General features: G+C 36.5%; 1 protein-coding gene across 1 annotated transcript in view; it reads right to left on the bottom strand.

Annotated features, from left to right (window-relative positions):
* The window catches only part of ANKRD12 (ankyrin repeat domain 12), a 43,127-nt gene extending 35,801 nt beyond the window's left edge, over window positions 1–7,326 (bottom strand). Inside the window, exon 1 of the mRNA XM_010010243.1 lies at window positions 7,187–7,326. Coding sequence (XP_010008545.1) covers window positions 7,187–7,273 — 87 coding nt within the window. The 5' untranslated portion in view covers window positions 7,274–7,326. The remainder of the gene's footprint in view (window positions 1–7,186) is intronic.
* Window positions 7,327–17,165: the final 9,839 nt, after the last annotated feature.

The following is a 17,165-nucleotide window of genomic DNA, read 5'->3' on the forward strand; positions in this document are numbered from 1 at the left end:
TGGACAAGAATATGCTACGTCTTAATGACCAGCCCCATTTCCTTCCCTGACCATAACAAAATAATCACATTAAAAGCCCATGCTGCAATTCATACTGTGAATAGGAACACAGTAAAACCCCTCAAACCCCACTCTAACCCTCCCCTGCCTCCACCCCCACCCTGTAATCCATCTATACAGAACTCTCTATTTCAACAAGAATAATTGTATAGCTTTTCATTTTCTAAAGCAAAAATTTACTAAGAACTGAGAAAATCTATGAAGAAACTAAAATCTATTTGTTATTCTTAGTTGTATAAACCTGGGATTTATGGCTTATAAAACATAGTTCAAGATAAACATAAAAATCTGGATGGGCCCAATATTGGCTTATGATTGATTTCTTTGGTAATATAGGAGGTCAAAGTACGTAAAAGGTGTAAGATTAGTGAGAAGACCGCTTGAGAGAACCCTCTGCAAACCACAACAGTTTGGCCTACCAACCAAGATGCAAAGTAGAGATGTAAAGTTTTCATTTCATTACATGCTGCAGAAGCACATTATCCAGCTATGTCAGCTACCACAACTCCACAGCTCCCTATCACTTAACAGATGACTGGATGAAACCATTAACAGATTAACTTTCTAAAGGCTGCAGAAGAGGAACACACACTAGTTTGCCAATCAGTGAAAAACAAAAGGCTGCTCCTTGGTACTTTCGAAGGAAAAAGTTAAAAGATTTATTTGATTAGAGGAAAATTAGAAAAATAACTCCAAGTAAAGGTACTATTCCCAAAGGCACCTTTCATTTAAAAAAAAAAAAAAAAAAAAAAAATGAACACAGGTAAGAAGAATAGTTTGATTACATCATCTAACCCTCTGAGTTTAAACTACTGCCAAAAGGGTAGACAGAAGTGATTGCAAAAAAAAAAAACCCAAAAAAACCAACCCTGCAAACACACTCTACAATCTTCAGCTGACAAATGTTTGCACCAGGGTAATCAGAAAGAAGAGATCAGCCTATGTCAGGAGAATTCCAGAAGTAAAAGAGAAAAATACCCCCAGAGAAAAACCTATCTTCACCCTGAATTTGGAAACCTGAGAAAAAGCCCAACCCCAATCCAAAACAAAATCACCAAACCCCAAACTCTAAACAAAACACAGAATAAAACCCACATGCCAAAATTAACCCTTCTCCAAAACCCCAAAGGAACAGCCCCTCCCCCCCCTTTCAATAGAAAGGATCTGTTAAAAAGAACTTAAAATTCCTAAGCAGGAATTTGGTTTTCAACTTGTCCTGTAGAAAAAAAAAGGCAAAATTTTGCTGTTGATAAGCATAAAAATGGGCTTTTTGGTACTAACCAGTACAATATATTGGTATTTTGGTACTCTTTTTGGTACTAATCAGTACAATACCAGTAGGTGCTCGAAGAGACACAAGCTGCTTAAATAATTTAATAGTTTTAAATTTATTCTTAATTTGTTATAGATGCATTATGTTAAATATTATGACTGATGAACTACTTTTTTGATAATCAACAACTACTAGTTTTGTGATGATCTAATTAGGAGGAGAGACAGTTCAAAATGCATGCTTTGGATAAAAGATACATTGAAAGAACCAGCTATACACAGAAACTGAAAAAACATGAGAGTATTTTGTTCCTTAGCTGAATAAACATTTAGCCATCACCAGTGGCGGACTTTCCAACCCAAATGATGAATGAACAGGGTGTTTGAGAAGTCTGTACAAGTCAATGCTACTTAGTAATTTCAGTGACAGTGCTGAAATAAAGATGCAATTATATATGCAAACACCATCACAACTGGGAGAGAGGGAGAAGCAAAGAGCACTGGTGAAGGGAAAGCAAAAAGACTTGCAGATTTCTAAAACAGTCTAAATACAAAACAGAAGTAGAAAGGCCAGGATAAAACCAAGGTTTTAAAAATGGATAACAAAATTAACCGTACAATCACAAGACCCCACATTAAAAGCCAGAAACTTCTTAACAGCCTCCTGGATTCAACTCCTAATAAAGGCAGGCAAAAGGAAGTAGCAAGCCCTGCAGGTTAAAACAGGCATTTTGATTTAAAAAGTGAGCATTCACTGTTCCAGCTACTCCTGGTCACTGCAGCAGCATGGACTTCTCTTTTTCAGGGTCCAAAGAAAGGTTCAAAATTCAGCATGAACAGTTCTATGTATTAATGTGATCCATGCAAGCAACCTAAAACAAAGTTGACATCTTTTGTAAAACAACCTGTAACTTAGAATATCTGTGGACTTTCTAAAGAGGTTCATTATGTTCAAATAAATAAACTGTTGTTGCAAAGCATTACATTCTCTCCATGTCCACTACAGTGAGAGAACTAATGGCTTTAGACTGCAACAGGAGACAAGTAAAAGTTATTCATCCTTCTACTAAGTATCTAACTATGCCAGTCAGCATAATTAAGTATCAGAATAAATTGCCCAAAGAGACTGGAATTTCCATCAGGCAAGGCTTTAAAGAAAAGGTCTGGCAAACATCTGTCAAGAGCTGAGTACAGCTTATTCTACTCTGGGGCAAATGGATGAACTGGATCTGCATGTCTCAACATTTAATGCATGCCTCACTGGAGGATGTAGTAACAAGGAAGAATTTTCTCTGTCAACAAAACCATACTAGTGTGCTATGATGAGGAACACATTTTTAATCTGTTCAACAGAAACCATCTCGGAAGGCTAACAAAGAGCAGTCTGGACAATTTCTGGATATCCCACTCCAGCTCTATTGTCTGGTACTGTGACAATCAATGACAATACACAAAAGGAGACGACAGAGTGCCGTATAATCTAGCAGATGTACTAAGCACTGGGAGAATAAGCATTCTTTTTCTGCCTATCAAAGATAATTACATACTGAAGAGTGTCCTTTATGGTAGTAAAAAGGCTTTAGGCACTACCGTTAGACTCTTCTAAGAAGAGAGTTAATTCTTACAAACCCCAAATGTCTTTCTTCTTCAGACCACAGATCTATCATTTACTTCCTGAGGTGTGGCCACGTAAGTTCTAAAGAATAAATTTAGATAAATTAAAATTTCATTATGTTCTTATATTTACAAAATATCTCATGCAAAAACTAAATGGTTTATCTGCTGTACACACTCACAATTTATTTTATGCTCCCAAGATGAGCCACTGACATAAAAATATATGTACCCTAAAGCACATATAATACAAACTCAGTTTATTAACAGAGATGTTATTCCTAATGATTTTTAAACTCTCAGAAGAACTTAACACACAGCTGATTCACATAGCTATTTACTGGTTGCTAGAACAGCATAATAAGCATTAACTTCCACTGGACAAATATAAAAACTTAAGTACCATAACAACAGTAACTTTACTACATTCCCCAGTTAACAGCTAAGAGTGCCCAACCAGTAAGAGCTACCAGTATTGCACCAACTAGGAAAGGAAAATCAAATTCTGCAGGTGTTTTTTCTTTTATCTTAATATATCAACCATTGGAATAGGCTCACACCATATATTTAGGCTGTTACAGGTTTTATTTTGATAATAAGAATTTTTTTTTTTTTTAAGGGACTGGTGTTAATATTACTGTTCATTTGTTAGATGCCCTGTTTTGTATGAACACTATTTCACATGTTTTGTAAGGCCTCAGTACTTTCTTACATCAATTATGTTAGGTTAACAGATCCATTAACTTTTTCTTAAGAAGTTCTAATGCTTCAAAGACTACTGGTTTTAAATTTATGGTGGCGAGTATTTATGTATTAAGAAAAATCCTTAGCTGCTTTACAGAAATTTCCACTACTTCTTAAAGACATTTCATTTAATATTATCACCATCGATTTGGCCTGGTCAATCTTTACTTCAGAGTTTTATGTTTGTGTATTTAATACAGATTTGCCTTAATGATTTTCTGTTGTTCAAACTCAAATTTTACTCTTACCCTACTGCCTGTTGAATTTTAACTAATTTTCTAGGCTGAATCCAAATTACTACATTTTGTCAAGATTTTGTCTACTTTTACTAATGCAGGGGAAAGACTGCATATTATTCAAGGGCCAGCTAAACACTTCTGACAATTACCTGTCCATGTGTTAGAAAACAGATTATGTCACTGTTAAAGTGACTATTTAACATCTTAACTATGTACTTAGTTTTTCTCAAAATATGAAAAACGCAATCAAACTATATTTATTACGCTAAAAAATAAAGAATACAGGACTACTAACTTACATAATTCTGCCATTTTATTTAGGATCTCACAGTTTCAATACTACATCTCAATTTGTATCACACAATCCTCAAACTAAACCCTACATTACTCTAATAACACATTATAGACTGTGCCAAGGTGGATGGTGAGCAAGACTGAATACAACAGTGCAAGCAGTTTATCAGCTTAATTTTTGGTATCAATGTAATTAGACCACCATTGTGATTCCATATCTATGTCCCTGGTCAAACTGCCATCTTCCCCTAGATTTTAATTTTCTAAGTAATTCTGCTTTCACTGGCACCTTAATCTCAAGTAACAGCCGAGGTAGAATCTGACATTTGCCCATATTTCTAATTCCTGTAGACTGGTCATCAGTAAACAACAAACATTTCTTTGTTAAAGCAACCAGCTAAGGACAAACCTTCACTTCAACCAATATCACAATGAAAGGGGTTTATGTGACATTAAAAACAGAATGTTAATTTACTCTTTTTAAATCAAATCAAAATTTGCCGTATTTCCTGGTGGTTACATAAATGACACTATGCTCACTCTTCTGTTCCCTGGAAATCAGTTATTTGTATCTTCATATGAATTCAGATCTCCTTTTTAATGTTCTGACAAAACAGCTACACATCTCTGCTTCAGAAGATTACCCAACTTTGCAGAGATAGCAGGGTAGGGGGTTACGTGGCTCACCAGATGTAACTGCTATTGTTATTAGCAGAGAGGGAACAGTTTATGGGGATCAGAGGCAGGAGATTACTGGAAAGGAAGGCATCAAGACAACCAGCAAATACTGAACTGTGCAGAAGGGTTACTGATAAAGCAGTTCCTTTGGCAGCAGTTGCAGATTCAAGAGCCAAACTAGCACCATTTTTCTACAACCGCAGTAGCAACATGGAGAGGAGGTGAGGGGGAGTCAGAGGTAGAGAGTGGAAGAGGTAAAAGGGACCTCACAAGCAAACTCTTTATTTTGCTTTATTTATTTATAACTCAAATTGTAGAACAATTTGTATGTAAAATTCAAAGCCTGAGAAGGAAGAAATTACTCTGCACTACAAAAATATGATAATCTATTCCTATAGGCCCAAACCAACAAAAAAACATATCCCAAGCATTTCAAGCCATACCTTTAGCAAAGAAACAGGCAAAAAAGAACTTTAAAATCAACATATCCCAGCAAATTCACTAGTTTTGCTTTGCTGAAAGTCAGTTTTTCTAGCATGAGAAGCTTTATATCTTCAAGATTTTCCTGTGTCAAAAGTTCTTTTCAGAAATACCGAAATGTAAAGGTGAGAGTTTACAAAGCCAGAGTTTGGTTTTTTTCTGTTAAATAACCTAAAATCTTTACAAATGTCACTTATTTACAAAAGTATAAATAAAAAGACAGTATTTAATACCACTACATTTCACTGCTAATAGCCTTCCTATTCTTGCTGCTTGTAGGTCCCAGACATTCCCCCTCTTTCCAAGTATTGAATAACACTTGAATTAACTTGACTATATCCCAAACAAGGATCAGGAGAAACAAAGGGGAAAAAAAAAAAAAAAAAAAAAAAAAAAGGAAACCCCAAAATTCTTTCATCCTTTTACTAGTAAGCCAATTTCCTTTCCCCATTTTACTCTGTTATCTTCCTCTTCTTAGGTAAATAGTTCATCACAGCTAGCAGGAAAAACTACCTTTGCCTCACTTTACTGGAACCAATAAAACAAACTAGGAAGAGACTAAAAAGTCTTAAGTTTTCTATGAATGTTTTCAGAAGACAAACAGTTTTAAGTACATGTTGAATCTTTCAATCTTTCCCTGCTTTTTAATCTCTTCCTGTCTTACATCCATTCATCAAACGGTTTTACAGAGAATACAGGCTTCAAACAACTAGTAACATTATGTATGATCACACACACACAATCGCAATTTCCAGAGAAGACAGTTTTAAAGACCATTTGGGAAATAAATGGATTCTCTCTCCTTAAGGCAATATACCAGTCATCATTTAATTTCTTTCCTTGTTTAGATTAGATATAAGGAAGAAGTTCTTTACTGTGAGGGTGGTGAGGCACTGGAACAGGTTGCCCAAAGACTTGATAAATGCTCCATCCCTGGCAGTGTTCAAGGCCAGGTTGGACAGTCTTGGGTGACATGGTCTAATGCAAGGTGTCCCTGCCCATGACAGGGGGGGTTGGAACTAGATGATCTTAAGGTCCTGTCCAACCCTAACTATTCTGTGATTCACAATGAAGAATATTGTTCTGTCTTCTGTTATTCATTAGTCCTACAAATAAACTCATTGTCTATTGCACAAGTGTACTAGGCAGACAAAATGGAGAACTGGATTATTTGCAACTTGGTTCGAGAGGTTTGAAAATGATGGGATACTTCACATTTACAAACAACAAACTACCTTTTCGGTATTACTGGAGCTCCCATATTCCTTCATTCTCCAACATTCAAAAATGGATTGTACAATTTTACAGTGGACTCCCATGTACAGGAGTTACTCTTAACCCTTCTGCAGCATTTGGCTTTCAAGTCCTGACAGAAGAAACTAGTCCGTGTGTTACAAAGGAACATAGGAAACTTCTGTTTGTTCACTGGTCTGTGCTCTGTCATAGGCCTTTAGAAATGTTTCATGTGTTTGTTACAAAGAGTAAGACGCCATAAAATTAAATATAATATGAATCATTGTTCTTGTGAGAGTATAAAGGCTTCATATGATATGGAGATATGGAAACTGCACTAACTTATACCAAATAAACCAAACACATCCAGCTTCCTTTTGAATTAAATTGCAAGTTACACTAAGGCATAAATTCTGTTCCCTAGTTCAATGTATAATTAAAGCCACTTTTTTTCAGCACTCAAGATACCAGGATACAGATTTATTTCTTCTTATTACAGCAACAAAATTTGTGATAGAACATGTGCAATTCATTTCACTGAAATTAAATGGACATGAATGTAATCTTGTTACCTTTTTTGCAGTTGTTTTTTCCACCATGGTGCTGTCGCTATCAGAATTTTCAACTTGAACTGTTTTTGAAGACCCAAATTTGGGCATTTTATAGCTGTTTAGCTAACTGTATCTTGTATCAGTGGGTTCATCGTGTGTCTGAAAAATAAACAAAGAACATTTTTTGAATATACACACTGCAGTGACATTTCAGGACAAATGTTGTTACTGCAGATGGTAGCAGAGCTGAACAGTATCCTAAAAAGATGGCTATCAGTGACACCTGACTTCGAGCATCCCATTCATCTGCAGCTCAAACCTTGGGGCCAAAACCCAAAAGGTTACTTCTCGGGACAGGGTCATTAGAAAACTACCAAGTCAGTTGCTGAACTGCCTCATCCCTCTAACTTACCTCTTTAGCAGACTGAACACTTTTGGGTATTTGATGGGCTTGTTGGTTCATTATCTTGCTTAATTTTATAGGTAGTAAGAGTGGTAAGATGCATAAGATCATTTCTAGCAACACTGTGAAAAGAAATTAAGCTTACTAGCCTGGGAAACTGAAATACTGTCTACCCAAAATATGGAAAGAAGATCAAATCTTGGTGATTTACTGTACTTTCTGTTGGAACAAGAGATACATGTTGGAAGAAAAATCTTCTAAAGGTTAGACCTGGAACTAGAAACCTTAATTTTCACTGTCTAGTAAATTAATTACATAAGCCATTGATATATACACACACAAAAAAAAAAAATAAATATATATATATGCATATACAGCTCTAAGAGCTCTGTGATGCTTCATCTCCAAGCCAAGTGTCATTACAAATTCACATAATGGAAGAGGTCTGAGTTGCCTCTTCCACAGAAGAAGGAAGAAAGGTCACATAGAAAGGAAAACCATATTTGACTTCACTTTAAAGCTGGTGATGTTTTATGGGTCTTTTTGAGTTAATGTATTATATTACAAATATTTATGCAATCACAGTCTTACTGAGTCTTGTAGTAATTTTATGTCTCACCTAGACATCATTTTAAGAGTGACATTTATATTGTTGCTTTACAGTTAAGATTTTGGGATCATCATGTAGCAAATTTGTTGGTGTTACAGGGCTGCTGTTTTGGTTTGACACTGGTAACTGACAACAGAGACTGGCATTTTCTCTTTGGCAGATGACTTTGAGAAAACTGTTTTGCACACCAGATCTGACACATAGAACTTTCATATTCAAACATACTTCTACACCCTGCCCACCCATCCAACCCCCACAAGACCTAAACTATGAGAAATTCCCTAACAGAATACTTAACTAAGATTAATACTGTTGTATACAGCAAAGTAATATCTCACTTTCTTACTTCTCCAGAACAGGAAAGGCAGAATAAGAGGGGAAGGAATGTTCAAAATGTTCAATCCTCAAGTTAGAAAATTAGGAAATGCTGCACTAAGGTCTGCTCTTTTCCTCTACTTCCCCTACACCTGAGGGTGCTGCAAATTGTTTTGGTGGTGTTTGTTTGGGTTTTTTTAACATTAACTACAAGATTACAAAAACGAGGAAGAGCTTAATTAGACTGTCTGACATACCATAATCTGAATCTTGTCCCCACTATGATACAAGATGCAATATTGAGAAATTCCTACTGTTCTGTTCTTACTCAGGAGAAGAGAAACATTAGTTTTGCTCAGTTAGCCTCTCAAATCCTCTTTAAGTTTCATTTGCCACAATTCCCGCTGTATACACCATCATGTTTACAATTACTTTAAAACAGATCAACATGTGAAAGTTATCTGCATTATTTTAATTAAATTATTTCTGATTGCATATGCTACCGTTTTCTTTCCTTCCTTTTTTTATGCTACTTGACTCCCTGAAACTACCTCCATTCCTGCATTGCTTTCTTCCTTTCCTGGTGCAATATACTGTTCTCTATACCCTTCTGGTACTGACAATATGGACCCCAACTTCATGAGCTTAGTAAAATTCATTAGCTTAGGCTTGGCTCCATTCCCCTTATTTGCCTCAGCAGCATGGACTAAACAAGAGCTCCTCCATCACAAAAGGCCCAGCCTCCCTGGGCATGTCCTTTTAAGTCTTACTGAACAGAAACAGTTTATTTTTAAAAATAGTACACTGGAAAAAAAAAAATAAATTCAAGCTACAAGCACTGCACAGTGGCAAGAGGATGAGAACATTTTCAAAATAAATTAATAAATTTAAAAGTATTTTTAAATAATACAGTTAGCACAAATAATACACAAATATAAGTAAATGAAAACGCCCAGAGAAGCTGTGGCTGCCCCATCCCTGGCAGTGTTCAAGGCCAGCTTGGACGGGCCTTTGAGCAACGTGGTCTAGTGGAAGGTGTCCCTTGTCCATAGCAGGGGAGTTGGAACAGATCATGCTCCAACTCTAACCATTCCATGATTCCATGAAAAGAGAAATCATAGCATGTTTCCATTTTCTTCACCATGTGATCAAAAGCAAATGTGAATTCATTCAATTCTCAACCCCAAGCCAATTATGTTTTGAAGAGAAAACTGCTTTGGAAGTTCACTAAAACGAAGTATCACATACTGGATTATTAAAGCAGAACCATCCCAACTATCACACTGATAGATGGTAGTATTTTCATTAAGAGTTTTATGTACCAGGTTGGTATTTCACAATCCCTCTGTGAAATACTTTCCAGACATAAATGCTTCAAATATTTGAGGAGAAAAAAAAAAATTTCTTTTCTTAAAGAGTAGCTCTTTTATAAGAACTATGGTCCAGAAATATAAGCAAACTATTCAACCCGTGATCACACAGTATATCTTACAATCAAATTCTGACCTGAAGAAGTGATTTTACTACCATTTTAATTTTATTTCCATTTGCCTGCAGTTCAGTGCTATTTCAACTCATGTTCTGAACACAGTCAACAAACATTTGCATTCAGAGTGAAAATGTAGAACATTAGCAGGTTCTTCCAGGGAAACCTAGGTCTGTCTGCTTTGAGTTTCCTTCAGGGTTGTTTCTTAATGCAGTTACTGGTTTATTAGGCAGTCTTTTACTAGGCATATTTCAAATCATCAGAACCCTAAACTGAGTGTTAAACTCTTTACATTCAAATTATTCTCCTATGTCACAACAAGCAGCACCATTACTCTTGATCTAACAGGCACAGCTGTGCTTTTTCTCTAACACACTTATCTATTTCATGCTTTTCAATAAAACATAGAATCTGCTTCCTACTAAAGAAACTTCTCTGTACGACACAAAATCAGATATTCAGATTTTATGCTTGGACGTCTTTATGCTTGAACATATTTCCTGCACATTATCAGTTATCAATGCCCTATTATTCAAAATACTGTTCAACTTTTTTTCTTAATCATTTAATCATTTTTCACCTGAAGTAACAAAAAAAAACCCAAACCAAGAAAAACATAAAACAAAACTGTTTCCTCCTTAGAGTAACAAATGTAAGCATTTTGACAGATTTACAGCCAGCGATATAAAAAGCCAGGATTATTTCATTTAAAAAAAAAAAAAACAAACCAAAACCAAACAAACAAAAAAGCCCACCCCAAAAAAAAACAAACAAGAAAACCCTACCAACCACCAGAAATTCAAACATAGGTAGCTACAGAAATTTAGGTGTATAATAAATCTCTAATACCAACAGGTTTCTGTATTAACTTCTATAAGCTTACACCTAGTACTAATGAAAGAGCACGCCTTCACCTATGTAAAAACCCAGAGAATTCATGCTATACTCTAATAACAAAAAACCCCTCTCTTCCAATAGGAATTTACTCCAGACTGGGAAACAGTGAATCGACTGTACAAGATTTCTACTATAAATATTTGACAGGAGTGCTTCAGAATGTTTTGCTAAAATTCAACTTCTGAAAATGACAGCTAAGGCTACATCTACATTAGCAAGGAATACAGAATTATCAAGAGCACATCTGTAGAGTGGAATAGCAGGTAACAGAAATTCGGAATTTACACTAGTCACATTTATGAGCCTTTGGACTAGTTCTAGTGCAGTCTCATGTACTAAGCACACATTAAAGGTTGGAGCACATTCAGCACATTCCTGAACACATCTCTTAGCTTAGAACAGGAGCAACCAAGCTCTGAAGCCATTGTAGATCAAACTAAACCACAGTGAGGAGAGATAAAGATAGTAATTTTAAACATGTATATCTGATTCAAAAATAAGACACTGACTCAATTTCCTCCTAGCAATCTCCCCCCTCCCGTTCCCAAGACTTTGTCTCTTCCAAGTTTATTTAGAAATGACTAGTACGATCTACATCTCAAAGCTATTAAGACTCTATTATGGAAAGGAAAATAAAAGCTGGTGGATGAGTGTAACAGAGAGATGTCTAAGAAAAGCTGAACTGAGAGGCAGGCAAAAGCCAGCATTACATATTCTGTTCAGAGAAAGCCAGCTGGCCAACCCGTATGTACACACTGGCTAATTAAGCAGCATGTAGGTAGCTCCCGCCCAGCCATACCAAATGTTATCTACATTCTGGTGGGAGTGTTAAAAGCAGCTAAGGTTAATGCACTGGGTATAGTACAAAAGACCAAAATACACAGAAAATTGGGCTTTTTACATATGGTAAGGAGCAGAGTTTAAGCAGAAAGTATTAGCAAAAAGATGTTCATTTAACTAAGTTTAACAGTCTTCAGGTTCTTTTTTCTTCTTATGAAGAAAGTGCAAATGACTTCAGTATTTTATTTCACAATACAAGCACCCTTCAGCAAACAACTTAGAGAGTGATTTCTTCTCAAAAGAGATGTTAACAAACTCCAGCATTACTAGTGCTAAATATAATGTTGTGATGGGAGATGTAGCAGCATTGTCAATTTTTTTTCTTCTTACAGAACTCAGTGCTTCTATACACAGAGTTATTCAACCATAACCTACTGCTACACAATGAACCAGCTGCCAGTCAGACTGCAATGCATGTGTTACCAGATCAGCATATACCTTTTCACCCATGGTGTCCAGTAAGAAAAAAAAGGCTCAAGATGGAACAAAGATTATTTGAGATTTTTTGGCTGGGTACATGCTAAGACACACAAGACCTGGAATTGGGACTGTGGGGAAGGACTCTAGTCAAGTACAACACACAATGGCTTGGGAATTTAACCACCACATGTATGAAAAGAAAATCTGTATTTTTACCTGGTATTTCCCCCACAGAAGCATGCTTGTGAGGAGTAAAGCTTCAGATTACTAAATAAGAGAATGTGACTGTGAGGAGGAAGCTGCAGAGAAACCTGAGAGGACAATTAAGAGGGGATTATGCTTGGGAAGAAAGCACAGTAGACTCTACAATCAACACACAAGATTTTTTTTTTTCACCTAGAACATAGAACACAAACCAAATTTATTCAGTCTTGCCATTCCTGTGGCCCTGTAAAAAAGCATAAGCGTTCCATCTCCTTTTAGCTTCAATGGAGGATGATGGGCTTACTACTGTGGTCAGTTTTCCATTACTTCCTTGAACAGACATACTTGTAGAAATGAAATCTCAAACACTGCTGATGACTCATGAGAATGTCAAAATGATGGTAAAGAATGGGACATTGCCTAGGACGTGTACTTCAAAATCTCATCAGAACATTATATAAAATACTGGTTTGAAATTTCAAAATTTCAGAGTGACTGTAGCCACAAAAATTTTAGTCTTTCTACTAAGGTCTTAATTGCAGAGAACTATATAAACACAGCTATTCTATAATCATTGCAGTTTATTTGCTCTTTACAATGAAGACAAAGAAAGAGCTATTAAAAGGCTTCATTTGAGCAAAAATAGTTTCAGCTATCTTGTGCAGAGTCCTTTGAAAACAGTGTTATACAGATCCCTCAAAAAGACTTCCTCCCAATCATTTAGCAACTGAGGCTGCTGCAGGGTGCTAAAGTCAAAGTTGAGCAGGTATAAGATCTATATAGTAAAACAGTTTTTCCAAAAGCTAATAATACATTAGACATGTGCAGCTATAATGGACTAAACATTCACTGTGGTACATCCCTACTGGCAAGCCCACCTCCCACTGCAGGCTAGAAGCACATTGTCCTTTAGAAGCTTAAAGAAAAACACATTTTGCATAAGAAAAGATGAAATAGAGGTTAACTGTGTATGTTGCACTATTTAAGACTAAATTTTTACCATCATCCCTTCCTGCGGGATGTGGTGTGCACTAAAATACCATCAACTACAACGAACATAACAAATTACCAGGCACTTCTTGCCCTGCACTCCGTGGTGTCTCACTGGAGTTGCAATTCAGTTCTCTAGCAGTAACTAGCATGAATTACTAAATGCTACTGGCTTTAGGTAGCACATCAATTTAGTATGTTGGAGAGAACAGTGTCTGAATGATACATGCAGTGGCTTTTACAGATGAAAGGTGACAAGAACATTTTTTATTTGGAAAATATTCACAAGCTCTTTTCACACAATTGCGACAGTGCGCGCCATGCAGATTCCAGTGTCACAGTCATGATGAAAGAACTAAGCTCCAACAGTCTCAAACTAATGGTGCCTAAGGCAACAGTCTGTTGTGGTATTAAGCGCAAATGCAGTATGCAGGGTGGACATGAGTCACAAATTTGGCAGATTTTAGAGCAGCATCTGACGGTAAAATATGACAAAACAGGAATTCTTTTTTATTACAGTTTTTCTTTAAGATTTGCACAATACTTGAGTTTGTGGCTAGAACACGCAATGCTGAGATCAGTTCTACTCCCTTCTTTGCTATACCTATTGTGCAACCTCAGAAAAAGCGCCTTATGCCTCCCCCTGCAACAATTCTCCCTACCAGATTCTGGATGATACATTAAAAAAAATCCAAGGGAACAAAACACCACCCTAACAAACACACCTTTCAGAAACATATGACATGACATAATTTGGATATCCAACCCTAACCATTCTATGATATGTGTGTTCTGGAGACTCCTCAGATCCTACCTAATACATGGAATGGTCTACTAGACTTGATGTCCTGTCAAAGCACTTCCCATTTTGATATGAAATGTTTAGCTACTTGAGATCCAAACATCTAAGAATTGCACAAATCCTTCTGTAATAAGAAAAGTAAAATATTTGAACCCCATTTTATAAGGGTGTCCTTGAACAGTGAAACAGGAATAGGCAGTGACTACTCATAATCTCCAGAACAGCTTTTAATACACTATGAAGTACCTACTCATTGTATGCCAGACTCCACTACGCAGCGCTAGGACGAAGTCCCTGTAAAACAGCCGATACTCAGGCAGCAAGAAAGATTTTCCAGTACTTCAGCTGGAACTCACCACTGCTTCCTACCAAAATAAAGAATGTATCTCATAGTCTAGGAATTTCTACTCAGAAAAGCAAAAAATGAGAGGACATACAACCTTCCCTATGTAGAAAACAAACAAGACTCTGCAGGGGTTTTGCACTTGCCTATATAGGACCTCGGGCTCTGACCCAGAACACCTTCAAATCCCTATTTTAAGAGCCAAAGTTTACCTGTGCTTGGTTTCAAGTGTCAAGTTCCATTGATTTCACAATACTCTTCAACTTATTTTCCATGCTAATCGTAGCACCTGACTTGTCTACCTCTTTCTAACAAATACGCTTCTATTAAAGAACATGACTGAAGCTGTAGCTTTCTGATTAAGTTTTATTAAGTTTAGTTTTAAAAAAAACGGAACACACTTATCAAAGAACACAGGAACTTCATTGCTCATAGAATTAAAGAATAACTGAAGTTAAGCAACATCTGGAGGTCATCCAAGTCCCTCAGTTACCTAGTCAGTGAGACATTTTCAGCTGTTGTTGTACCTTATACAGACCAGGTCGAGTTTGTTACGTAAGCAGGGAAAAAAAGCTGTAAAAGAAACCATGGAAAATAAAAATCTTCCTATTCCTAACTATAGGCATATATAAACTATGCAGTTGAATTTTATTAGCAGCATACTTGAGTAAGAAAAACAACCTTGGCCCAATATTTAATTTACAAAATCTTATTCTCCAATTGAAAATACCACACCCCAATATGCCTTTGAAATTTGTTGCATGGATTGGTTGAATTTTAGAGGCACTACTGGTTTGTCAGTTTCAGATAGCTCATGCTTCAGTAACAGCTGTATCTGAGCAAGAGATGGCTCCTCTTTCCTGTCACAGCTCATCGGAAATACACCTATACTTCTTTCTGTAATGTTTTTTTGCAACTACACTTACAATAAATGTCAAGCAAGTAAGGACTCTAACTCTTGTTGAAGTAGCACTGAACATGTCTCATGTCACACACATAACTAAAACTCAAAGAATCTACCTGGCAGAATGAAATCAATAGATTTGCACTGATTTGCTTCTGGAAGTAAAACAAGACAAAACAAATCAGATTTTCAGGGTATCTTACAACTCTGATTTTATTTACACTTCCTTGGACACAATCAAGCAATATACTCATTTGCTGAATGCTCCTTTTAAGCTAGTTTAGTTCTTAATGCTCCTACTGAAATGTTTAAGTAGCACTCAAGGCAAAAACTTTGTGATCATTCTTACTACTGGCAAAGGCAAAATCTTGTAGCAATTGAAGAAACTTGCTTCTCTTGCTGTGTGAAAATTTTTTGACAACTTGGTGAAGTTCTGAGGAACCACTGATCAGAAGCACACACAAGTGGCTTCACTTACTTCCAGATGAAGAGAATCCACTGGTCACTCATACCATGATTCCCTGCTATTTCAGCTTGCCTTGATTTCTACCTTCTTAAAGAGCAGGAAATATCTGCAACACTTCTTTATTATTACTACTTTAAAACACACCCTAAATAAAAAGGAGGGCCTATCCTGGACAACACCACAGAACTTACTATCCATAAACTAAAACTGGGAATAATAACGGTTAGCGTCCCCCTTTCACAGACATTAATTTATTTTCACAATATCACTGAAGATGAGAATGCATTATGTCCTTCATTTTACAGATGGCAACTTCAGTTCACAGAAATAATGAAGTCAGGAGTTTGACCAATTTGCCAAACCCGGACTTTTTCATATTATTTCATGTTTGATAGCACTTTCTACTTGGTTAGACCATAGCTACTAGTAACTTTAGTTTCAACTTTTGCAAGCAACTCCTCTTCCCTACCACTGCTGAAGGAAAAAGGTGTAACAGTGACAAAGCAGTTATCCACAAGTGAAAAACACACTTGGCAAATGTTTACAAAAAAGCCTGTATCTTACAAGAATTCCAAAATAGACTAAAAATTGGTAATATTCAGGGTCAGTACTCAACTCTCTTCAACATGGGACCCTCTTTTCTCTTCCTGCAACCTTCTCCTAAGTTAGATGACTTATTCCAAATTCTGCAATAGGACTCCTGTTGGAGCCCTATCCTGGACTGGACAATTGCAACTTATCCCAGAGATCCACCCAGTTCATTACTTTGAAGTGGAGTCCCAACCAAAACTCATCAATTTGTGATCACATTCTGCTATCTGCAGAAAGGCAAACGAGAAGTGCTACTCTAATATATGGTAGACAGCATTTCTGACACAGCAGAACATAAAGGTTAGTGACACTAACCTTTATGCAAGAAGCATGCAAATACAGACAAGAAGCCCTAGTTTCACTTCATTTGCAACACACTCCCATTTCCTTCCTTTACTTTCTCTGAAATTTCCAGTCCTAAATAGATTGAGATCCTCCCACTGCAAATGTCACTCTGCACATCAAGATTATGAAAAAAAAAAAAAACCCCCAATCCAAAGCAGCTTGTTTGTATCAGACTTTAAAACTCATATAGAATTAATTACTGTTTATGCCTTGCCAAGGCATTGAAAAAATCATAAAAGCTAAAATTTTGTCAAAATATCCTTGCAGGTGTCATGCCAAACAATCTAGTCTTGCTTGGCATAAAAGAGGTAAAAAACCAGAACATGACAGAGGAAGGGAAACAAAAGGATCCCAGCTATCTGTAAATGACCTTTAACGTTCTTC

The sequence above is a fragment of the Nestor notabilis genome, unplaced genomic scaffold (assembly GCF_000696875.1).
Source record: "Nestor notabilis isolate BGI_N333 unplaced genomic scaffold, ASM69687v1 scaffold3822, whole genome shotgun sequence".
Lineage (NCBI taxonomy): Eukaryota > Metazoa > Chordata > Aves > Psittaciformes > Psittacidae > Nestor > Nestor notabilis.